The 26,026-nt window shown below is 41.4% G+C and overlaps 2 protein-coding genes across 6 annotated transcripts in view; one reads left to right on the plus strand and one right to left on the minus strand.

Moving 5' to 3' along the window:
* Positions 1-15,314, minus strand: part of EVC (EvC ciliary complex subunit 1) — a 56,240-nt gene extending 40,926 nt beyond the window's left edge. For 2 of the 5 annotated variants that reach the window (XM_030008892.2, XM_030008881.2), the window contains exons 1-7: positions 14,907-15,314; positions 11,194-11,304; positions 8,352-8,435; positions 7,588-7,820; positions 6,514-6,598; positions 4,170-4,268; positions 1,755-1,892 (exon numbers count right to left, since the gene is read on the minus strand). In XM_030008892.2, the coding sequence (XP_029864752.1) occupies positions 1,755-1,892; positions 4,170-4,268; positions 6,514-6,598; positions 7,588-7,820; positions 8,352-8,435; positions 11,194-11,304; positions 14,907-15,314 (1,158 nt within the window). Of the gene's footprint in view, positions 1-1,754; positions 1,893-4,169; positions 4,269-6,513; positions 6,599-7,587; positions 7,821-8,351; positions 8,436-11,193; positions 11,397-13,803; positions 14,642-14,906 lie in introns of those variants that run through there. The other 3 variants (XM_030008917.2, XM_030008899.2, XM_030008908.2) reach the window with 3 other exon arrangements.
* Positions 15,313-26,026, plus strand: part of EVC2 (EvC ciliary complex subunit 2) — an 80,001-nt gene continuing 69,287 nt past the window's right edge. Inside the window, exons 1-2 of the mRNA XM_030008868.2 lie at positions 15,313-15,510; positions 18,378-18,432. Coding sequence (XP_029864728.1) covers positions 15,313-15,510; positions 18,378-18,432 — 253 coding nt within the window. The remainder of the gene's footprint in view (positions 15,511-18,377; positions 18,433-26,026) is intronic.

Consider the following 26,026-nt stretch of genomic DNA (forward strand, 5'->3'; position numbering starts at 1 on the left):
ACCTTTTAAACCGCAGCCGTTCTGTATAACTCGCTAAGAATTTGTTGTTAGTTTCCCACATATTGCATTTATAAAAGCCTATTATGTTGTTAGCATTAATGGGAAAACTAAAAGAGATAACGAACTGCAGCCCTTTTTTCTGGGAAGTTTATTTAGCTGTAGGAGCAGACATTCCAGTCAAACAAGATTTTTGCTAAAAAAGGTAAACTGAAAATTGTCCCTGTTTTTCACCATCAAACCTTTCACAACCACATGCTACATAAGCACTTTATTAACTGCATTGGAATTAAGTACTTTATGCAGTATCAGCACCGTGTATGTGCCCATTCTGATAAATTATCGTATGGGTAATCTCTAGTTTTAGGCTCTGACCCCACAAACACGGGTGACTGTGCACAGCTGTGAATATTCTGTGGTCTTCAATGGGATTACTAGTACACACAAAGATAAGAAAATGTATCCATTGCCAAGATTTGTATTAAGTATCCGTGAGTTTTGAAAAAAACTGTGACTATGACATCTGTGAGTATAGCAAAAAAACCCTTTATATTACTGAGGGAAGACGGGATTAGTTCAAGGTCCTGATCTGTACGAATCTGCGTACAGGGAAATAATTTTCAATATGGATGAAAAGCATCTGCTGGCATAAGAGTGACAGACCCGCTGAAGGATGACTGCTGCTGGTGAATAACTGCCTCATGTTGCTCAGTGAGGCTGCCAGCGATTTTTTTATGTGACTAACGCTGGAGAACTCTAAACAATCAATTTTTCACTGAGCAAAGTTAAATTGCAAAAGAAACTTGATAGGGATGTACCATCGTTACCAGGGCTTCCGCTATAAAGTGGAAGGCACAGAGAATCAAGAGAAAGCTGAGAAAATTCCCAGTGAAGCACTTAACCACCAGACGTTAAAAAATGTTAACTCCTCTATGAAAAAGGCTGAAGGCTGAGATGATGGGCTGCTTAGTTCAGGGCTGAAGTGCCACAGTCAATCAGTGCAGGCAGCTCACAGAGCCATCAGTCTGACTAGTCAGTCTCTCATTTTCATCAGCAGTGAATTTGCTCAAACCTCAAAAACAGGACTGGGAAGGAGAATATCTTCCAGATTACTCAGTTTACTGGAAAAATAATATACAGACTATTCTTAACCTCCAGTTTTCTAGCCTGCAAGCTATTTGGACACAGTGACACTACTGAAGAGAAAAAAAAAAAAACTTTACTATGAGAATCAAACGCCTGCTATCAAACTATATTTTTGCATCAAAACCCATGTAAATGTATTCTACTGTGGAAAGTTGCTAAAGAAAAATGTTTTGCAAAAGTAAATGTGCAAAGCATACTAAAAGATTGTACTGTAATTATTTTCTTAGTACTTATTTCAGCTGAAAAACTTTTAGTCTCTTATTACTCTCTTATTCAGTTATGGAGGATTGAAGACAACAAGGCGCTAGGATAAAATTGCTAAAAGTCAGGCTATTCGTAGGCTTGAAATAAATCTTACCATCTGACAAGCAATAGGCATTTCTCAGCTCTAAACCCAGTGTGATAAGACAGTGTTTGTATAAAAAGCATATTGGCTCCCAAAGGGAGTTGGAAATACTTTGCTGGAGCAGCGTAAAAATGTTTTCAGGACTCATACACATCTAAACTACTGACTGTGGACTAGTCAACACAACAGTTAAAAAAAAAAAAAAAAGCATTCCCCATCAAAAGAATAACATTAAAATAAAATTTTAGAAAAAATTAGAAGTTACATTATCTATTACGTGCTCAGAATATTCCCTTTCTTTCCTTTCTAAGTCTTCTAGAGTCTGGTACTCTGAATTATGGGCTCCTGACATCTCAGTATTCTGGAGTCTACAGTCAAGTTGTTTCTGTAATTCTTCAAAATCCTGGGAAAAAAAGCAAGGGATTTGTTAAACAGAAAAACAGACATAATTTCTAAATTTGGGAGTGAATTTGTATGTCAGTTCCGGCTCATGACTAAGGAAACTGAACAAGAGCGTTCAAAAAGTTCTGTCTGTGAGTAATGCACCTTCTGCAGCAAGCAAAGAAAACTCAAAGGTATGTGGCAGCTCTGAACTACACTTAATACAAATACATATATTTCCACTAGTATGTGAGTACAATCAAGACTGTTGTCCATCTCCACTGAATTCAAGTTTTAGTAAACACTGCTCCATGAGCTTTCATAGTAATAATCCTTTGAATCTATCCACAAATATTTTTATTTTAATGCATGTGCCCCATCTTAAATGGCAGCTATGAGTGTACAAGCTGTGTTTAAAAACATGTAAGTATCCAGATATGATAATCAGATAGCGTTTCCTGCAGAGTGCTAGCACACACAGATGAACACACCTGTAACGCTCATAAGGGACAAATTACAGGCTACGTCATTATATGGGTTTTTTAAGTTTTTCAATCCTTTGAAACCAGGATGTTTTTTTCTGAAAGCTAATGATACCCACAAATACAAGTCTTCTGCCGTTACTTAGTAGGTTGGTACTGAAATGGATGACTCTTCAGTTGCTGAAACATGCCTTACATAACAAGCATTTACTTTTAATACCACCCAATTTTGGGTATCAATGCATTAACTTGATACCCTTATGCCTTAAAGAATGTAACCAGATTTTGACAAGCTTCACAAACAATTTCATCAAAATCCCATGGATTTGTCTTACAATGCAGAATTAAAAGAGGAAAGTGCTTTCTGCAATAAATCATATAATCTTCCATCTTGCCAATGCAGTACTACAGTAAATAGTTTCCAGTGCTAATACTTTTGCTGCTTACCAGTGTCTCTTTTACATGGTATTCATAACCAGCCTCATCCCTTACGGGATATCCCAACTCTACAGCTGTCACGTTTAAAAGACCTTTCTCTCCATAATATAGGACACAGGAATCCCATATTGACACTTAAACAACTGGACTATTCCGGCAATTACTGCATCTAATAAACAAGATTTAGCCTTTGTCTTGCAGCAGCTCAGTTAGGTGCATGAAGACAACGATGCTGTCAAGCCTCATTGCGGGTTAGGCTATACTGGGAAACATGCCTCATATATATATGTTACCTCTGTGTGTATAATTTGAAGTCATTACCAGAAGTCCATCAGTAAAAGGGATTCGCACACCAAATCTCACTTTTCATTTAGTAAATACAATCAACTTTAATACTAAACCTGAGGATTTAAGGCAGAAGAGTGTTTTTAAGGCAAAATGCATTCTGATATAAATTATAGGGTACAAATTATAGGGTACAACTACAGAGATTCCTGATATTAATTCACAGATTGTGAGACTGCACGAACAAAATAAATCTCAACAACTAGAGCTGACAAGCAATAATCATTACTGTGAGAAAATTAAATATTGGACTAGGCTGCTCAGATGGTGGAGTCTCTTTCAGTGCAAATATTGAGGACTTGGATTGGCAAGGCACTGGATAACCTTACTTGAGGCCCTGCTTCCTACAGAATGTTGGACCAGACGATCTCCAGACGTGCCTCTCAACCCAGACATTTCTACGACTCTAATCTGGAAAACGGAAAGTGGAACTAGTAGTTCTCCTATTGTTTAGTTTTGTAAAGCCTTTTTTCCTTCTAATAATCTTAAAAATAGTACTGTGACTCCACCTGAAATGCATACTGACTGTCAATGTATGTCTTCCAGTTCAGAATTAGCATATGGATTTTCATACAAGTATATGGAAGAAAAAAGGACAATGAAGAAAATATTTTCCCTTGTTGAAAGCCTTGAGCTTCCTTCTGCTACTTTATTTCCTGCTATTTTATTATTAGTAATGATACATGGGACCAGACAAAGACCTGATAATTAGAAATTATTAAATCTGAGTGAATAAGGTTCACAATGTTCTGTTTGCTTGAATGGATTCAACTACAAAATACTTTTATCCTTAACAGATTACACACATTACCGTCCTAATCACCTCACACAGTAACAAAGAGGAAATGCATACAAGGTAATGGAGAGCATCAACTAACAAGAGAGTTTCTTTGCATTTCTTCTGAAATAGATTACAAATGACATTGCTGTTTAAAAGGAGTAGGTGAGCTAGCCTGCTGTGGCAGCTTGCACCAACAGGTGGGATTAACTCTTATTCTCTATGGTCTTAAATATTAACCAACAAAACCACTTACATTTTCCTGAATTAAAAGGATCTTCTTGAACAAATCATCAGTAATCTTCTTTTTATGATAAAAGGCTGTGAGGTGTATTTTGAGAACCTGACTAAACATCTATTTAAAAGGAAGGAAACAAAACCCAGGGTCAGTGCCTGTTCAACATTGTAAGGACATCTTTGTGATAACTTTTGTTGATTTAAATCAATCAGTGAGACTATAGTGAATCATAAGCAAAATAACAGAAACATCATCAGCAACTCTGCAGTACTTCCACTGTGAAAAATTCTCTGGCTTTGGCTTCAGTAAGATACTGGAAGATGGTGTTACATTCTAACAAGGACAAGGACATAATCTCCTATAGCCTTGTAACCAGATTGACACATTTGAAACTGTCCTTTACTGGAGAAAATGCAGATCCCTTAATATAAAGCCCATTTTTCTAAAGTTTAATGAACTCCTAAACTGAAAGATACCAACATATTCATGACTATGATTTCAACTGTAGTCAGCCAAATGAAGTGTCAAAAATTTTTATATACAACCCAGAAGTAACCATCTCAAGTTCTAGCTACCTTCTCTTACAAAAACTACACCTATTTTCCCGGTTGTGTGCTTTTTTTTTTTTTTTCAAGATTGTAATACTAGTGTCTTCAAAAAGATGTTTTTGAACACTGGGATAATTTTTGCTTAACCTCCTCCCCTCTTGCCTCAGTTAGTGTCAGTATAAAGAGAATTCACTTCATTACTAACTGCTGCAGCGTTTTCCAATGTGAAGATAAAAATATGAGAAATTTAACAGCCACCTGCCTGTTACTCATGTACTTGAAAACAGATGATGCAGAAGTTGCCTATTTTAAACATTTAAAAAAAAATCATATTTACATATTAAAAACAGTTATCGAAGCCAACATTTCAGCTGAGAAAAATCTGGAAAATATGTTATAATTAGAGCTCAGTAGAAGAGAAAACCATAAAGCAGCCATATTTTGGATCTCACTTGCTAATGTTTTCGATAGAAAAGTTTTGGCAAGTTTTGGCAAGTTTTGAACATGCACCACCAAGACACCACATACTGTAACAAGGAAAAAAAAAGAATTCAGGAAAACCCTGAAGGAAGAGAGTATGTTTCCTTTTCCTAGACTTGATGCTAAGAAAGACTGACTGAAATCAGAGAAAGCAGAGTGGAAAAGGAAGAAACTATTGTCTAGACTGAAATTTTTTTTCCCTTTTTCCCTGCCAGCAAAAATACAAAGCTATTTAAAGCTTCAGCTAAAGGTCAGTCATCTGCCTTTTGTGGTAATTTCTGGTGGGCCACAAAGTACCTTAAATGCTCATTTTCTCAGTGTTTCTGTGATTACATCACCATGTTGTTATGTTAATTTCATTTACAAATTGATGATTAACTTTGAGATCAAGTTCAACCTTCCCTAGTCAAGCTAAACTTCCTTCTGGAATCTGATCTCAAGTTCCCTTTCTCATCTACTTAGATGGGTATAACCCATCAGAAGAGAAGCTGCTTTCCAGGTTTACTTGCATGCTTCCTCCTTTGGGTTGTGTAGAAATTTTTTCAGAAAATCCCACCCCTTGAAATATTCTCAGTGCATTTAATAAATTACATCAGAAATGACCAATGTGTTTCAACAGAGGTCGGGAAAGAAGGGAAGGAGAAAGCTATATACTTTATGTCCAGATTTATATTAACTGATCTAAAACTCAGTAATGGTAATGATTCTGTACTTGATCATAACTAGTCACCATAAACAATCCTCCTAACTGAGTATCCTGTGGCTTTAATTGTATACATCCATTTTTGTTTTGCTCTGGTTTTTTTTTCCTGTCAGCTTTGGATGCTGTGACTTGATGTAGGTAGCTATCTGTGGTTTAAATGGGTACTTCAATTCCTCTGTCCTACAAAATCATGACTATTGTACTTATCACAATGGTACTGATTCAGCTGAACTGAATTTTCAATTTTATTCAAAGAGCTTGGAGTCCTTGGAGTTGCAATGCATAAGCACAGTCCTTAAGACATAAACTCATCTATTAAATAATTTTTTCCCTCTTTTTATGAACCTCAAGTGCTCTATGTTATTCTCTGGAGTAATGTTTAAAACCAGATTTTTATATTATCTAGTCTGACCCTCTGTATTTCATAGCCCAATATATTTCATTATATTTTATCACTTTATGAAGCTCATATGTATGCAGAACAGGAGAAAAAATAAAGATAATACTGTAGAAATGCAACTCTGCTACACTACTTCCCAGCTAGCCAGTTGTTTATGTTATTTCCTAAACTGATACTCAACTAAGATGTTCAAACCGAATAGCTATAAATAAGACATGAATGAATACCTACCACATGTTTTTCTTTTCTGAGTTCAGTATCAAGAAGCATGAGATCTTTTAAAATAAGGCTGCAAAGGCAGAGCTTAACATCAAAACTAAAACAAAGATTTAAAAAGTGTTAATATCAATCTAAGTGAAGGTTACATAAAAGGGCAACACCATATAATAGGTTCATTTAACCACTAAATTCTCCTAAAGGCAGCAGTCAAGACACTTTATTTCCACATTGCCTTCTCTTTCAGATAAAATATCTCTACACAGAAGTAAGCAAAACAAATAGTGCTTTTAATAATAAAGTTGGAGTTTCAGTTTCCTTTATTTCCTTTAAAAAAAGGCAAGGTAAATATAGGCACGAGTGGCTACAACAAAGGGAAAACAAGGCTTTAAATTAGAACAGCTATAAGAGTGGACATTTTGAAAATATTCTTCATTGCTAGTACCTTCCCCAGTCCCCACAGTGACATAAATATGATTTTCTTTATTCTTGCTAATGAGAATACAGAGACATATGTATTCATCTAGGGGTACCTTGCCACAGTGCAGCTGAAAGAAAATCAGAGCTGACAGTCCATTTTGATTAGCTCTACCTGCTCATCAGTGGCGCATCTGACAAAGGAACTGTTTTCCCACAATAAGACATGAGTAGTTCCCATTAAAACGGAGAGAACAGACCACTGGCACTTGCTGTTCTCAAGGCACCTGCTGTGTGACTTGACCTTGTACAGTGCAGAGGACTTCATCCCCAGTTGAGCACACCACTGCATGCATGAACTGAGCATACAAGCCAAAACAAAGGGATCTCCTTATCCTAACAGTGACATACCTTTTACGAGACAGCTTTTGCTGAAGTTCTGATTCCCAGAATTTCATAAAGAACAAAGTGACTTCCAGTATGCAGCATGATGTATCACTTCAATCTCCCCAACCACTTCTTTAGGGTTATAAGCAGATAACCCTGTCTTGATGTGGTGAATGTATGCATTCAAGCCAGCTTTTGGTTTACAATAGACCTCTACTGATTGTCCTGAAAACCACCGGGGCATGCTAGGAAATGACCAAACACAAGGGCAGGTTTACTGCTTACCTCTCACACATTAGCACTTCAGGGAAGCTGGTCACCTTGAGGAAGGCTCGAGCCTGAAATCTATCATCACTTGTTGTGGAATGTATTGTTGTGGAGGAACTGCAGTCCTCTTTGTCTCCCTGGCTCAAGGATCCCAGGCTGCCTGACGTAGATGTCTCCATGACCTGATTAGGCAGAACGGCCTGCTTTGGATTCTCATGCAAAGATGGATTGGATGAGCCATCTGCCAAAGGCTACAGTCAAAGAAAATTCACAAGGTCAATTAATACAACACAGTAAGAACATAAACATCTCATCAATTTGCAGTGTTTGCTTTTAAGCAAAAATGAAACAATAGACACAGCAAAAGTGTTTCCACATAAATTAAGATTCATCATACTGACAGGTTTGTGCATTGCCCGGAAAATCATTCTTCTGTTGTGGTTATCTGCTTGGTGCCTGGTTTCTTACTGAAGGGCAGATCCTCGTGGGGTTTTTCTTATGGCTCCTTGGACAGACCCAACTTCCATTAACATTAATGGGAAGAAAAGTCTCTCAACTACAGTGAAAATTGACCAGACACCATGTAAAGCACTGCAGGTTTCAGGGGGAGCTGAAAGCAGCTGATGCCTTACAGAATAAGCCCTGAATCAATGGACTACAAACAAAGAAAGATCCCTGTTAAGCAGACTGGCAGTAAGTTTTCTTCCATTACTTGACTCTGCAATTTACTCTGACACAGAATGATTGTCATTATTTTTTACAAGCAGAATCTAAAACCTTACCCTAAATTTCTGGTTGATGGGATAGATCACTTTTGCCTTCAATGCAAATGCAGTGACATTACTGTTCAGAGGAGACTCACTTTCCTGTATGGAAAAGAACAGAAAACCATTTGGGAACAGCACTAGATCTGACGGTTGTTCACTGTAGGTATCACATGCCTCTTTTGGTTACACAACTAAGAAATTCCTATTGGTAACTATTTATTGACTATTTCTGCTTTGGCACAAGAAGTCTTCTCATAAGACTCATTCAGAGTACGAAACCCAGAAAAGGGAACTCTGTCATTACCACTGGTCCAAAATGTTTTTACTCCTGCAAGGGAAAACAGGCAAAAGCTGGTATTCACAAGTTATTTTCCTTTCACATTTTTCTTCTCCCCTTTAGCAGCAACTAAAGATTTCACATGAGAGACTGAAATTATCTTAATAATAGAAACTACTAAAGGATAAGCTCCACAGGTATCATCATGGCTACAAATTCTGTCTTTCAATTTAAATAAAGGAACAATAGATTAAAAAAACTAGTCATCATTTTTTCCAGAAAGAACTTTTATAGTACAACCCTTACCTATAATATAGAGAAAATACCAGTGTTCTTCCAAAGAACTTCTTATAGATAATGCATTCTTTTCATACAATCTGCTGTATCACGTAATCTGACTTTCTGCTCCTCCTCTTTTCTAGCCACTGCTTTATGCACTGGCACAATGGGATAATCAGCTTTGTTTTGTGAGGTTATGTATGGCTTAATAAAAGGTTGGCTATAAGCAACAGATAGAACGTTTAAGTCCAAGCTTTAGGATATTTCCTATTCTAACTTTTTTGGTTTTGTCACTGAAATGAAAGAATCTGATTTGTCAAAACACAGTTTTCTTTGCATAGATTTTTCTAGGAAATATCAAAGCACTAATAGAGTCTAAAAATAGAAATGGGAAGAGAAAAGCAAACTACGTCATTCATTAGACTCTTTTATCATTGCACATTTTTATTTCCATTTCATTTATTTCCAGAAGTCATTTTTTGATTTACTGATAAAAGTTAAAAGCACAGGATCAGCGTGTAAAACACTTGCTCATACTGAGCAGTCCCACTGCTGCAGTACATATTCAGGGACAGAAGCCGACAGAGCTATCGCTCTGCAATGGCTGGAGGCAGAGCAGCTCCAGTCCAAAGCTGTAAAGCCATATCACAGTGTGCTAGAACTAACACATCCTGCTTCTCAGCAGGCATGAGTAATACACAGTTATTATTAATACGGTAATTATGGTATTCTTGCAATGTGGAAGGTCTCAGAATGAAAATACCTGTTTTTTCTGAAGTGCTCTAACCTAACTAAAAGCGTTTTCCGTCTATGCTTCTTCATGAACTGTCAATTTGATGCTATAACAGCAAAAGCCTCTGGGAATTGGAACAAATGAATAGAAAAAAAACCAAAAAAAACCTTCAGTGGTTAGACAAATAGGTGGGAGAAAGTCCCTCCAAATAACAAGGTTATTTCTTAGTGCGTTATAAATGAGCTAACGTGTTTGGGAAATGGATATAGTTGTGAATGATTTCTTTTAAAAAAACTGTGTTCCCATTTGAAAAGGACTGGTAATATGCATAAAGTGATATCACTGCATAAATTCTCCCACAGGATTTACATTCCAAAAAGAGAATCTAATCCATGCTCACTTGTTATGCTGTACTTTAACTCAAGCAAAATGACCAACCATGCTTTGTCACCATTCCTGATCGCAAAACTGAAATGAAGATTAATTACCCGTCAGGATTTAAACCAACAGTAAAATGTTTACAATAACGTCTACCTTCTCTTTGTCTTGAAACCAGTTCTCATTACAAGCTAAGCTGGCTGGCTTTAACCGACACTTTCTGCATGTATTTAATTTATGGATGACAGACTGAATGAGTTAGCTGAACCGCAGATTGTTTTAAATGTACTGTTTAACTCACAACCTTTAGCTTCACCAAGAGTAGTCAAATCAACTTTGGGTGAAAGGCAGTGATCTAACAACCACATGGTATGGCTGGTTCTCAAGTTATTTTGAGATTACCACCAAAAAAAAGTTATCTGAGTTTTTGATTGAGGGTGGGTTAAGTTTATACCTTCTCCTACTTTTCTTTCCAAATTGTTTCTCTAATTGTCCTTGAATACCAGCTCACCACAGTGGTGTTTTAGTACTTGTGGTCATTTGAACTCTGCACTGTATCTTCAGCTGGCACCCGATGGGAGAACTTCCTATATGAGAAAACCACTGAAGATGCTGCTGTTCGCAAACATAATCATTTTTCTTCATTTATTCTTTCTCCCTCTGTGGATCTGCTCAGTCCAACTGAGAGTTGCGAGCTCTAAAGAGGCTCTAGAAAAAAAATATTTGTCCCAGGTTGGGCCTGATGAGGGAATTCTGTTACTGTCAAAATTTTTCTAATAAATCTCCTTCTCCAGGAAAGAATCCACTATGAACTATCAGCACTGATTTCAGCACTTAAGAACTTTTTCTTATGTCAATGGTGTTAAATTTTCCCATCAGCCTTTTGAAATTAAGGACAATGTAGAGACAAAACCAAAGAAGCCCCTGAACAGAAAAAACTCAGGATCTTGATTAAAATATCCAAAAGGAGTCCTCAAGGGAAATGGAATTCATAAGGGGAATTAATGCCTGAAATGGTTGCATTCATAAGCAGCCATCAACCCCCACTTTCCTTCTTATGCTTTTTCTGAACACTTTTCAAGGGCTCAATTCCAAACCCAATAAAATTAAGACTGTTTGGACCAGGCCCTGAACGTGCTCGTTGCTACATGCAGCTAAATGGATGTCCAACAACAACAGCAGAGCTTTACCTCCAGCACCATTTCCTCTTCTGATGTATAGGGTTCTGCTTTACTTTTCGTGAGCGTGTGCTCTTTTTCATCAGAGTTGAAGCTTTCCAGAAGTCTCTGGGAATCATCCTTCTGAAATTCCGAGAGAAAGCAGATGAAATATAACACTGAGATCATGCAGATTCACTGGAAACCTCTTTGACAGCAGCCTGGATACATTCATGTCTCCATCCTGAAAATTATTTCAGTATTAATTGAAAATTTTGGAAAAATACAATCTGAAAACGAATGAGAATTTTACATATTCAGGAAGGAATAATTAAAATTAATGAACTTTATGAATTTGATTTTTCAGTCCAGAAGTAGAATTTTAATCTGAAAAGTTGTAAGAGGCTGTAAACTTGTCAAATCAATCCATCTGCTCTCAAACCATCTTACTACAAACTATGGAGTCGAGCTCACGGTCCGAGTTCAAAATTCTCAATTAAAGCCAGTTAACTAAAGTTGTCTGTAATTTCCTGCAACGAAGAGAATGCCATATATTTTTGCTCCCCTGCTATGAGAAAAACTTCCTAAATGAAGTTTTATGTGTGGGAAAGTTCCTGTCAGGAAGAAATAATCATCAGAAAACGCTCACCATCTTCTGGCCCCAAAAGCAGCCCATACCATTGGCCTTCCCTAACAAACACACAGAGATGCTGGTACAGACACAGACTGTGCGGGAGTAAAACCTCCTGCTGCACACACTCTTCCCTGTGCACTAGATAGACCAAAAAATAATGCTAATGTTGGTCAATGCATCCAAACACAGCATTGCAAGGAATTTTTTTAGTGAAGGAAAAGATGGCAGCCACCCTACCTTGACTAGTTTTTAAATTACTCTTCAGGTTTTCAATCCACTGACTGCTTTTTGATGTTGTCTAACGATGTAGCTGCAGCCACTATGCATGTAATTGTCTTATGGAAAGATTCTCCTTGAATTATTTGGCCACTTGGTACATGAAGTAGTCCATTTTCCCAGAATATAGAGAATTGCCCAGCCTTTGAATACATTTCATTCCTTTTGCCTTGCCTCTGTCACCTTTCTGGAACTTAAATGCTCAATAATACAGATCATATTGTTGGGTTAGCCTTTAAGATGTGGTGAATTGCAGATACTGGTTCCTAAAAATCTACTTATGACAAAAGAACAGCTACAAGTCTCCCTCAGCCATTTTGTCACTTATTTGTCCCAAACCAGAAGTTCACAAAATTTAGGCTGAGTGACTGGGACTTGTGGAAGTAGTCACAATGCATTCACCACTGTACCCCACACCATAGCCACTCCAAAATAAGAATTTGCTTTTCTCAACTTGTTTCTCCACTTGTTCATATTCATCCAGTATTCATTTTCACTCCTTTTTATCTCCAACACTACCATTTTAAAATTATTTGAATTTTTCCAGGATTCATTTCTTTCCTGCTAACATTTCTGATCTCATTGCCTTTCTCTCCATTCGTTTTTGCCCTTTGTTATTTTTGCAACTGAAGTGCTACTGAGCTCCCCTTTTAGAGCATTAAGAAGTTGAATAAAACTAAGTCTAACTGTAACTACTGCAACGCTTCACCAAGCTAATCTACCAGAATACCATAATGAGACAAGTTTCAACCCAAAGGGCCACAAGAGCCTCCAGGCAATGCCGTACTCTAACAGGAGAATATTATCGATAGAAATGTATTACAGTACACTATATGGTCTGAAGTTACCATGGTAAAGGTTTCTTCTTAAAAGTATCCCAGTGTGTCCTATGCACAGATCATCAAACCAATAAGGCACTTAACTGCATGCATCTGAGTCCCACAGATTCAGGCTAAGATCTATAGAACAGTGATTAATTGGGGCTGAGTGACAAACACCGGTAGCTTATCGTGGTGCCTACAGCTGCTTTGGACTCCACGTACTTGCCCTGCTGCTGTTGCAAGGATAACTCAGCTGCTTGGGAAGGAACATGGCATACTTACGTAAACTATCCCTGCTTCTACTTTGGATACAGAAGGCTGTAATACGTGCAGTTCAGTACCTGCTATGCACACAACAGACTTGCTCCATAGCATCAGTGGGGCAGACAGTATGAAGAAGGAACAGGCACAGACTGCCTAAGGTAGCCCTGTTCGATTTGGGAAATCAGACCCATAGGATAAGACCTGCCCATCCTGCAATGTGCTCTATATGCGCCAGCAGGCAGTTTATTTTTCTTTCAAAATAAACAACTCTTTCACAGCAGCAGCATTGATTTTAATGGCATTTAAGCACCTAAATGCATCTGAAGATCTGGGCCAGAGAGAACTGACAGCTTCTATTCCCTACTGACATAAATGACATAAAGGATAAAATTGTACATGGCTATATTTGAGTTGGTAGTGGCAGTACAATAAAGATACCACCTATTAAGGCAGGAAAAATGAGCAACTGAATCAGAGAGGCTTGCACTCGCACAGGATGCATTGATCCAGCATTTGAAGTGCCTCCATTACTAAGCTAAAGCATGGCTTCAAACAGAGTTTCAAACCTCCTACTTAAAAGCAGTTGGGAGCAAGAGGATTCTTCTCTTATGTCATGTTTAATGACGATCAACGCTAGCAGATACGCACATGCAGCAGAGCTGTTATAGCTGAAAAAAGGTGTGGATGAAAACCAAGCCAAACCAGACCCCCCACTGCAGGCTGGCAGAATGCTCCGCAGGGCTCCAAATTTCCCAGCTGTGCCAGCACCAAGCATTGCTACATCTAGTCAATCCAGCTTGACTAGGGACTAAATGCGATGGGAGAAGGAAGCAGAAGTCAATAACAATTCTCAGAAAATATATCTGCCCGGTAGTGGGTATGTGCTACCTCTGCAGTCCTCAAGTCCAAACAAACACTTTAACGTAATCACGAGATACGAACCATCCATCACTGTCCTTAAAACAGCAAGGCAGGTACGTTATTAACAAAATCACACGCTTTAGAAAACCCTGTTAGTTTTGCATCAAGCAAACTCTCAGATGTGTTCTGCCTCCTTTATTTCTCAGGTATGTACGTGTGTACTCTCAGTGCAAAGTTATTGCTGTGGGTTAGCACCAATACTCTGCTTGGGCCGTTTGTAAAATGAACTTTGGAGAAGTTCGTAAAACGCTTTGGAAATCGGATTGTCCTTACTGGTTTAGGATGGAAATTGGTGTTTATTTTCAATTATCTCACGATGTTTCTGCAAGCTGGGTACATCTTCTATTATCCCCCAAAAGCAACGCAGCCTCGCACAAGAAGTGACGGCTGCGAGAGGCAACTGGTGGGCCACCTGTGTTAAAGATGCAGGCCAGCAGGGCAATACTCAGAACACGTGAAAACTCACACCGGCCTCTTTTTGGAGTCAGCCCGTTTGTTTCAGTAAATTTTTACACGAAGAAAGCAGAAAAGTCCTTTCCATAAGAGGTGTGTCAGGAATTACAGAGCTCCCCCCCCCCCCGCCCACGTCCGCGGAGTACACACCGCCCGCCCCGAGCCCCTGGGGCCGGCCCGGGGCTCCCGGCCCAGCTCGGGCAGCCCCGGCTCTCCCACGCCGCGGGCAGAGCCGAGCCGAGCCGAGAGCACCTCCCGGGCCCGCCGCCCCTCACAAACCAGCCCTGACCCCTCCGGGCTGTCCACCCCGAGACAGGCCCGAGCTTCCCCGCGGCGGAAGGCCGGCTGCCAGCCCTCCGCCCGCCGGCCCCGCGTACCTCTCCCCGCCGGCGCGGCCCGAGCGCGCAGCGGCAGAGCAGGGCGGCGGCGGCGGCGCCCAGCAGCAGCCCCAGCAGGACGGCGGGGGCGAGCAGGGCGGGCAGCGCCTGCAGCGAGCGGGCCCAGAACTGCAGACCCACCGCCCGCAGGCAGCCCGCGGCCGCCGCCATCGGGCCCGGCCCGGCCCGGCCCGCGGAGAGGAGAGGAGAGGGGAGGGGAAGGGAAGGGAAGGGAAGGGAAGTCCCGCCGCTCGGGGACCCTCCAACGCCCGCCCCCCGCCCTCGCCGCGGTGGGAGGAGACCGATGGCGGATGGATGCGGCGGCTGAGGCCCGGCCTGGCTCGGGGGCAGCGCCTGGAAAGTCTCCGCGGCGTCCTGCGCGCCCGCGGAGGGGCCGCCCGCCGCCATGCGGCGGCTGCTGGCCGGCCTGCTGCTGGCCGGCCTGCTGCTGGCGCTGCTCCCCGCCGGGTCCTCCGCGCCCGCCCAGCCCCTCGCAGCGGCCACCTGGCGCGCCCGGGCCGGGGGTCGTCCCCCGCCGAGCCCCGCGGAGGGGGCCGGGGCGGCGGGCCCGCCCCGGGAGCCGTGCGGTCGGACGGCGGCTGGGGTAAGGCGGCGCGCCCGCGGGGCGCTGCGCGGGCGGCGGGTCAGCCCCCTCAGCCGGGCGGATCCGTGGGCCCGGGGCGGCTGGTGGCGGGCGAAGGAGAGGCCCTGGCTGAGGGCGCGGCGAGCCCCCACGGCGGGGTTTGCCGGAGGAGCCGTGGCCCGGCAGAGCTGCGGGGGCTTCCCGGGCCCTTGGGCTGGGGGCGGCGGCCCGAAGAGCTGCCCAGGGTCGGCGCGGTGGGGCCGCTGCGCCGTGCCACAGGCCGACAGTGGCTCCGCTTGGCTGTTCGTGCTCGGCGGAGGCGTTCGGTGCTTTTTTGTCCGGTCACAGCACCCGGGCCCGCTGGAGTCAGCCTGCTGTTGGGAATGCCACCAGCGGTTTCGGATACAGCTTTTGTTTTTCATTCTTTATCGATCGGGCTGTCTCAGAGTGTGCCAGCGTAGTTTTCTTTTGCCCATGTGGAGAATACCTGGGACTGCGGTGGGGGATAGAGCGGGTTATGGACCATTAGTTTGCGGTGTGATGACAAGAAAGCTAATCATGAAACAGTATTGCAGGGAAATGAAAAAAAAAACCCCACAACCCACCTTATTTTTCCACCAGAAAAATAAATTAATGTAAAACTTGGGAAATGTCTGCTGGCAATATTTCTGCATTAAATTAATTACTTTTGAAGCATGATGGGAGTGCTGGCCCGTAGAATTGGCGCTATTTGCTGATGCAGAGCCCCTTGTGATGCCCTCTGGTATTATGGACGCACTGTAGCAGAGTGGAAGAATTGTGCTGGATATCCAGACTATATTTTCCAGTGCAGACTACTGAGAACTGAATGTCAGGTAAAGCAGAAGAAAAAATGAGGAGTGCTGTCATGTCATTTGTAGCTGACGCACATGGACATACAAACATAGATTTTTGTGCGTGAGCTGTTGTAAAACCACAAATGAATGAATGCCTGGAGCCTGTGGAAATCCAGAGCCATTTATACACTAATTTCCTAGGAAGTAGGAAATAAAGCTTGTTAGCTAGCAAGCCACATTTTCTGCATACCTTTATGCATGCTTATAGACCACTGTCTGTCTGCTTTTGTTGGAGTCTCATTTACAAAGGAACTGTTGACATTTAACATTCACATTCATATATATGCTGATATAATGCATAAGCATAATTTTGGGGATTTATAGACAAGATTTATTTTAACATTTAACATAATAGACCATCGTATTGGTGGTTTATAAAAATATAAAAAATATAAAATAAAATATAAAAATACAATATAAAATATAAAAATATAAAATCAGTGTTTTACACTGCTGTCATTACGTCCATTTAGTGTACTGGTACACATTTCCTTAATGCAGATAGGGCTCTAGACTTCTCTAGAAATATCTTGCAAAGGTTAATTCCCTTTTAACATGGGATTTCTATTGCTGCATATGTATATGCATGTATAGAAATAAGTACATATATATCTCTAACCACCAGCCAATTTTTTGTTTAAGTTTACCGCTGGAGTTTCCTGTTCTTATCTTTCTGTGTTATTGAGATGCTTGGCTTCTCAAAATTCAGGGTCATATTGTTCAACTAATGAGAAGAAATTAATAATGGCATTAAAAAACTTTGGCATAACTCAGTTTGCCTACAAGAATTCTGGAGAGCAGGGAGAGCTGTATAGCAAGGTATTGGGAGATGTGCAAATAGCCCCTAGTGAAGAGCTCAGTGCCTGCGGCCTCCCAGAGCTGTGTCCCGGGGCTGCTCAGTGTGCCGCATGTTCCCTCCCACTTGTGTCCGTTTCTCTGTCGTTTCTCCTCCACAAGAGCTGCCTCCAATCCCATATATACTTGTTTTACAGAACAGTGTCCACTTCAAACCCAGGGCTCCTGGTGCATCCAAATTTGTGAGATGTCTTGCATTTTCTGTTTTTTTGAGCGCAAGTGCCCTATCTGAAGTGAGAAGTATTTTTACACAAGGTTGAAGTTACAGCTCTAGCAATAATTGAAGTGATGGCTTCCCTGAACAGCCAAAGAAGAAAATTGCCCCTAACTTGCTCTAGTGTAACAGTGGTGTTGACATAAGCCAGTACTTAACATTACTGACATGCAGTACTTGGGAGCAAACAGAAACAGCAAGTGCGGGTCACGTCACTCAGTGGTCTTAGAAGATCGCTGTTAACCAGCCAACATTCCTAACTCTGTATTATCTCCTGCAAGGAAGCATTTTTATTAAATGAAAACTTGCTTGTATGACTACTACGTCTTGATCAAAACGCTGGGCATTAACAATCCTTAAAAACACTGGGGTTTTTTACTGACGTTTTAGAGCTGTGATTTTTGTAGCAATCTCTGCATCTGGGCACAGGCGGGAGGCTGTCACAGATTGCCTTGTAAGCTGCAGTTTTTAGCCTGTGGTCCCTTTGAAAGGGTACATGTAATGCTCCAAAGGAAAAATGAGCATAATGTCAGTAGACTTGATCATCCAATATGGACACATTCCTGCTGACTCCTGGGGATTGGATTTTCCTGTGTCCTCAAATTTGCCTTTGAAAATGGCAAAGAAAAATTATTTTGTAAGATCAAATTAATAGCAAACCCTTCTGCTCCACTATTGCACAGAGGCTCACCCTGATAATTTGAAGTGTAAGTACAGTTTGAGCCCCAAGCGTGCATAGCCATACTGGGAGACAGCAGAGCCTCGCACGGCTTAACAAGCTGTGGGAGACCTCTAGAGCCCTGTCATGTCTCTTCTGGTAATTTTGGGAAACTTGAGGCTTTGTGGAACACGGTTCTTTCTAATTCTGAAGCATAAATTCAGCGTAAGAGTTCAATATGAAAACAGTTCTTTTTTATAATTGCTCTCTTCTGTGTTAACTTTAGGTTATTGAAGATAATCTGTTTCTTCAAAAAGAGATGGGATGTCTGGGCATGACAGGTATGTAACTGTCTTCTCTCTCTTTTCAGTGCTGTGGGAGTCCCAGGACTCCCAGGGCATGGCTGTGAAGGTAGGCAGGGGACTGGAGCTGTGCCCTGGTGACCCACTATCATCAGTGGGACTCTTGATCCTGGGCTGCAGGGGAGTGTTTGCTCAGAAGTTAGGAACGAGGGTGCTCTAGGCTCCCTAAACAGCTCATCTAGAATGGAGCCCCTGTGAGAAGACCTTAGTTCGTATCCTGCTCTGAATCACTTTCAGGAGGAGCTCTTCTTCCTCATTAAGCGTAATGACGTAGGGGAGCACCCTCTGATGCCCAGCATTCCCAGTGTTGTGGAAAACCCATATTACTTACACCTGATCGAGACCTTGTTCCTTTCCAGAGGTTAACTTAACCTGTTAACTTTACTAACAGCTTGCATTTACTAACACTCTTGCAATACCTACTCTTGAAGCTATTTTCAAAGACCTCTGCAATTAAAATAACTGGTATACTTTGTCCTGGACCAAGTTGTTAAAGACTCATAGACGTAGAGCGTCTGGAAGTGTTGCTGGGATGCTAATACTCTTTACAGCGGGTATCAAGTATACTTGTCACTGCTTTCAGATACACCGAGTATATCCAGTGGTAGTTGCCTAATCTGATTGAAATAGAGTACCCCGATACTTAGAGAAGTCCCTTACAGCTTGGAGGAGCTGCATCTGAGGGCTGACTGCCACAAGGCTCTCTGTGTACATTTGAACAAACCACTTAGTTTTTCTGAGTCTCTGGTCTTAATTTTCTTCATATGTGTATAATAAATAGTGTGCTACCTCGCGTAAGTGTAGTGGAGATGAGTATCCTGAAAGGTTATGACCTCCTCATACAGCGCATTAACAGGGGCAATGCAATGCCTGAAATAGACCCCGCCATGGCTGCGGTTCCCCAGGAGATTATTTCGTGACATGCATTTGCCAAGAAATTACACACTCTGAAGCAGTCATCTATTGAGATGCCTCTTAATTTCTTTGCCCTGTGGCATGGCTAATTCACAAATGAGTTTATTAATTTAAATACGAAAGCAAATAATTCCGATTTGCTGAGCTTCCTTGTTTTTTTCCTGTATTTATTCAATGTCATCTTTGCTGCTCGCATCTTGCTTTCTGATGGGTTGCAAATTATTAATGTACCATCCACTGAGGGAGGAAATGCATGTGGTTTTGTAGTTCTGGCGTTAAAGTGATGCAATTGGAGGATTTTGACATGCAATATCTTTTTGTTAGTTGTTAAAAATAGCGTGGCCAACAGGACTGAGGATGTGATTGTCCTTTTGAACTTGGCACTGGTGAGACAACACCGTGAATACTGTGTTCAGTTTTGGGCCCCTCACTAGAGAAAGACATTGAGGTGCTGGAGCGCGTCCAAAGAAGAGCGACGAAGCTAGTGAAGGGCCTGGAGCACAAGTCCTATGAGGAGCGGCTGAGGGAGTTGGGGCTGTTTAGCCTGGAGAAAAGGAGGCTGAGGGGAGACCTTATTGTTCCCTACAACTGCCTGAAAGGAGGTTGTAGCAAGATGGGTGTCAGTCTCTTTTCCCAAGTAACAAGCAATAGGACCAGAGGAAACGGCCTCAAGTTGCGCCAGGCAAGATTTAGATTGGATATTAGGAAAATTTCTTCACTGAAAGGGTTGTCAAGCACTGAAACAGGCTGCCCAGGGAAGTGGTTGAGTCACCATCCCTGGAGGTATTTAAAAGCGGTGTAGACTTGGCACTTAGGGACATGGTTTAGTGATGGACTTGGCAGTGTTAGGTTAATGGTTGGACTCAATGATCTTAGAGGTCTTTTCCAACCTACGTGATTCTATGATTCTCTGAAACTGCCATTTTGTTAGTAGGTAAATATATGTGTTAAATGAGGGGCTGCTGAATTGTATGCTTGATTTTATAACTGAGAATTGTCCATTGTAATAAACAAGAATTTTTAACATATTTAAAGCTAAGTTTTTAGTGGTTTTCTTAATCAAGTTACTAGACTTTATTTCTTACTGAAGAATTTCTTAATGAAAGCAGCGAGATGGGAACTTCTGCATAAAACCTTTGTCATTGAAAATGGCAGTGTGCTGAAGTGAAACAGTTTGTGGCAGCGCACTGATCTCAGGGTTTCTGTTGGAAGCTTTTGGGTTGTTTCTGGGTAAGATGAGAAATGGCAATTCCAGAATAGCCCTGTGATTGGGGAACACAATGGCTTTTTGAGAGTTATGTTTGAGTCTGTTCCGACTTACTTAAAACAGGCCTGGAAAGTAGATTTGTTTTGTCTTGTTGATGCCCATAGTTTCTTTGACTTGGTGTCGTGGTTTCAGCCCAGCCGGTAACAAAGGACCACGCAGCCGCTCGCTCACTCCTCCCGCCCCCTCCGGTGGGATAGGGGGGAGACGGAGGAGAGAAAAGAAAAAAAACTGGAACCTCGAGGGTTGGGATAAGGGCAGTTTACTGGGACAACGCAAAAAAAGTTACAACAACAACGACGGTACTAATGAAAGAGTATACAGAAAAGAGTGATGCACAGTGCAACTGCTCACCACCCGGGACCCGACGCTCCGCCACTTCCCCCACCGAAAGTCGAGAGCAGGAGAGCCCTCCCCCCGGCCCACTCCCCATGTATATACTGAGCATGATGTCACATGGTATGGAATAGCTCCTTGGCTAGTTCAGGTCAGCTGCCCCGGCTATGCCCCCCCACCTCCCAGGTTCCTGTAAAAATTAACTCTATCCCAGCTGAACCCAGGACACTTGGTAACAAGAAAAGCTAATGGCAATGTTCAAAACTGAAATACAGTAAATTACTACCTTTGCCTGTTCATTGTTGTGTGTAATTGAAAGGACTTCAAATTGGATCTTGTGTCCTGAATGGTTTTCAGGACAGGGAATAGTTCAGAACAACAACAACAAAAATATAGTAAGCAAGTATATTTAACTCTTGTCTTCCCCACTGAAATAATGCAAGGCTATTCAAAGCTTTGCTGGTTAATTCTGGGGGAAAGCAAATCAGACTGCAGATGTGGGACTTGAAATACGCAGCCCTCGAGAGCTAAAAATTAGGATGACGGTCTTAGTTAAATCGCTTTTTTTTCCTTTCAGTGTCAGGTAATTTTTAATTCTGAACTTGACATTTCACAAACTTGACAGTCTTCACTTTCCTACAGTAATTTGGCAGGTTAGGATGTGTTGTAAAGGTACGGGAGCCTTAAGGACATACTGGAGTCTTTGCTGCAAACCTATTTTAACACTATTTTAATTTTGTATCATCCTATTTAATTGCCATGGCCAAGAATAACCTTCACCTTAATTTCTATCAAGCACAAGTAAGGCACTATAGTGTTATACCTACCCTTCTAATGGTAGTCCCTCTGTGCCACTAACATATTCAGGACTCAGCCTGTTTAGTCCAGTGGTAAAGGCTTGTGCTTTAGCACTGAGGGTCCCTGTCGTTACACAAAACTAATATCTTGGCAAAGGACAGTATGGTGAGCACAAAGAGAGGACAAGAAAGAAATGGAAGTTTCTTTTCTTAGATACCCATCCTTCCACCCCCAGCCCATATGAACACAGACCCACTGTTGCCACAGTCTCCACATGACAAGTGCATTTTGTGCCAGGTCGGATCCTCTGTATTTGCACACCCTGAGCAGCAAGCGAATGCAGTGAGAACTGGGAGTGGGGAGCTCTCCTTCCTCAGTGTATTGTGTGTGCCTTGAGTGTGGCTGCTGAAGGTCCAAAAGAGCAAAAGATCACCACCCAAAGCAATAGCGCACAAAGCTGAGGAGTGGTGAATGACGACCTGGGGAGAATAGCAAAGAAAATTGAACAGTATTAAATAGCTGAGACTGTTCTGATCAACTGTGCATTTGTCATTTAATATTGTTGTGGCACTGCGCATACGTGGGACTGAGTGAATGCTATAGTAATGTGAGTGGTAAAATGCTACACCAATCTTCAAGCTGTTTCAGCTATATTAATACTTATTTTCATGTTTTCATTTTGTAACTCAATACAAAGTCGACCTACCAGCACTGGTAATTAGCTAGGAATAGGCAGTTTAAGACAGGGTTCTGGCATATCTGTTTATATTGGGTTTTTGGAGGATTAAATCATGGGAAAACATTTTCGTAACTTGCTAATTAAAAGTAAGATAACATATTTAACAACTTGATAATACATTGTAAAAATGTGGAAGGTTTAAGGAAAACAAAACAAACAAAATTTCCTCTTAAAGATCGTGATATTGTCTCACATCTCAAAACAAAGTGAAATTACAGCCTTTCTTTGATGAACTGCTTCACTTGGCATCTTTGGACATGTTTGCAGGAAAGCCCCAGATTAAGCCTCATGCTCTGCTAGTTTGCTTACTGGGAAATGTTTTGGCCTGAGGCATTGTACTTTGGGAGTGCCTGGTGGCAGCCTGGGAAGTCCAGATGAGAGAGGGCTGTTTGGGCTGTGTATAAAGCTGAAACTGTTCCCCTGCTTTGCAGTTTCCCTTTTGAAAAGGAGTGGGAATAGTTTCCATTTAGAAACTAATGGAAGTGAAGACCATAGAGCTCTGATAATGGCTTTTCTGAAAACAACCAGAAAAATGGCAAAGATTGAAGCTGTAAGAAGAAAAGAGAGTGGAAGGAACAAGGAGACTGCAGTCGGTGTCAGAATTGGGATGCATCTCTGAAGGGGCACTGACAATGGGGCGCTTGCACTTCTGAGCAGCAGGGTATCCAAAAGAAAACTCGATGCTTGTTAGTGAAAGGCCTCAGGAGTCAAGTATTAGTATTTTCCAACCTCAGATGAATCTATTTGTTAAAAAAAAAAAAACAATTTCAGAACAAAAATCTAGAATAGACGTGAAAACCACAGAATGTGTTATGCCTCAGATGCTCAGCGTCCAGCTTTTCAAGCAATCATCAGCCATCTACAATCCATCTAGGACCTTATCTGAAAAGAGGCACCAGGTGAATTGATAAATACAATTATGTTGTCTTGATGTTAAGAGTATGTAGCAAGTTACGTGGAAAAGCAGTTATGTTCTTCTAGGTCAGCTGGACTGAAGTGTGTAATGTTCTCGTGACAGTTAAATATATGTGGATCAGGAAAAAGTTATTTAACTGACAGTTGATACTACAAAAAATAATGAGATAGAAAAGTGCTGCTTTACTGGCAAGGGAAACCAGGGTATTATACAACAGCCTATATTGTTAAAAATTAGTAGGAAGGATGAGAAAAAATTTGGAGGAGGGCAGTGGCACATGTTGCTGTATGGACATGTGTCACACTGATGGAATCTATTTAAGCAAAACCTTCCAATGAGTGCTGGGAAGACACAAGTGAATTTGTAGAAGTATCCTTGTAATCATCATCAGCATTAAGGCTGCTTAACATAATGTCAAGAACCTGCAAAATCCCCAACCTCCAATTACTGATGATGGAGCAGCCAAATAACATGCCTGGAGACTTCTGCTTGGAGCTGGGCACATTATCTCGGGATTGCAAGTGATGACAAAGCACAACTTGAAAACAGACTCATCTGTGTAATTAGTAATCCAGAGATTTATTCAGAGTCAAAGAACATGATCAGTTAATTAAATTGGTTACTGTGGACTTGATACCCTCCAGAGGGGACTATCAGGATTTGCTGTCGCATGAGAAGTGCAGTTGGGTGTGCTGATGGAGATGCCATGCTGCATAGGGCACAATAACAAAAGATATTTTAAGATTAAATTAACCCCCTTCTTGTTGGCTGACCTCCCTCATCCAAAATACAGAAGGAAATGATCTGCTAAATAAGAACCACTTTGAAGGCAGTAGTTGCTCAACCCAGCCCATACATTTTGCCATTTTGATTTCTGACTCTTATGAAGCCCTACAAAGAAGCTCCATGGCTTCAATCACGGTTTCTGCTTACTATAAAGGAAAGTACATCTCCTGTAGTCTGTCAAGGAAAAAAAAAAAATTGGTGCTCCACCTCCACAGGAATGGGGTGGCAGTTGCATTAATATAGGAGAGATGCAGTATTGTGGTTTAACCCCAGCCGGCAACTAAGGGCCACGCAGCCATTCGCTCACTCCCCCCTGGTGGGATGGGGGAGAGAATCAGAAGGGTAGAAGTGAGAAAACTCATGGGCTGAGATAAAGAGAGTTTAATGGGTAAAGCAAAAGCACAAGCAAAGCAAGACAAGGAATTCATTCACCACTTCCCATCGGCAGGCAGGTGTCCAGCCATCTCCAGGAAAGCAGGGCTCCATCACGCCTAACAGTGACTTGGGAAGACAAATGCCATCACTCTGAATGTTCCCCCCTTCCTTCTTCTTCCCCCACTTTTATCTGCTGATCATGACGTCCTATGGTCTGGAACATCCCTTTGGTCAGTTGGGGTCAGCTGTCCTGGCTGTGTCCCCTCCCAGCTCCTTGTGCTCCCCCAGCCTGCTCGCTGGTGGGGTGAGGAGCAGAAAAGGCCACGGCTCTGTAAGCACTGCTCAGCAGTAACGAAAACATCTCTGGATTATCAATACTGTTTCCAGCACAAATCCAAAACACAGACCCATAATAGCTACTATACAGAAAATTAACTCTACCCCAGCCAAAACCAGCACATATAGCAAAGATAAAATGAATCTTTTTCAATGTTTGGATATATCCATACAAAACTGTGAAGAGGCTTGATTCAGTAGTCAGAACGTAGGTTTAGAGCCATTGGAGGTAGTATATAGTATGATACTTGGATCTGCTGGGGAGTGCCATGGCCAGGTGGGCTCAGACTGGTAGCTAGCACGTCTGTACTGCACTTAGAGTTTAGCACTGGTGTCATTCTGAGTGATTTGGGCTGTTGCTTAGTCTTGAAACAGAAATGCGCCATGCATGACTACCCTGAAAAATTTCAGTCCCAAAGATATGCAGACATTTGTTATTGTTATTATACATATTACTGTTCTTGCCAAGTTTACCTTGATATTTTAACAGCCCCTAAATTAGTCTGAGTCTGTTGCATTGTTCAACAGTGGTTTAAGTATTTAAGTAAAACTTACAGAAGTGAATTAAAACTGTTCATAAAATATAAACAACTAGCTTTTCCTGGCCCATATATCCACAATTTTGTCCAATATAAACCACTCCCTCCCAAATAAAAAGCATGCTATTCCAGCATGGGAAGGCAGTGAAGCTTCCCAAGGTGCACATGTCCATCTGGGTTCTGGAAGCAGCAGGACTGCATCTCATTCATTATGTTAACAGAAATCTTTTCAGTGATTCATGTGCATCAATGCTTCAGGGCCCTTTATAGGACTTCCTTTTAAGAGTCCAATTCTGAATGTCCTGTGCATGCCTTTTCTATTTACAGCTAACAGTATTTCTTCATATTGTTCTTCCAACAAAGCAGTGTCTTTTTAAAAAAATGCTGCTTCTCATATTAATGAGATTTTAGTATCTTCAGCTTTTCATATTTCATTAACATATAATAGGTTTTTTAAAAATGAAAACTTTATAGAAAAATGTCATTTGCCAAAAATCTTTGCTTTTCAATGAGAGTTTTTATTCATATGAATATATATTGCTAATGATTAAAACATGGGATTTAAAAAT

The sequence above is a fragment of the Aquila chrysaetos genome, chromosome 1 (assembly GCF_900496995.4).
Source record: "Aquila chrysaetos chrysaetos chromosome 1, bAquChr1.4, whole genome shotgun sequence".
Taxonomy (NCBI): domain Eukaryota; kingdom Metazoa; phylum Chordata; class Aves; order Accipitriformes; family Accipitridae; genus Aquila; species Aquila chrysaetos.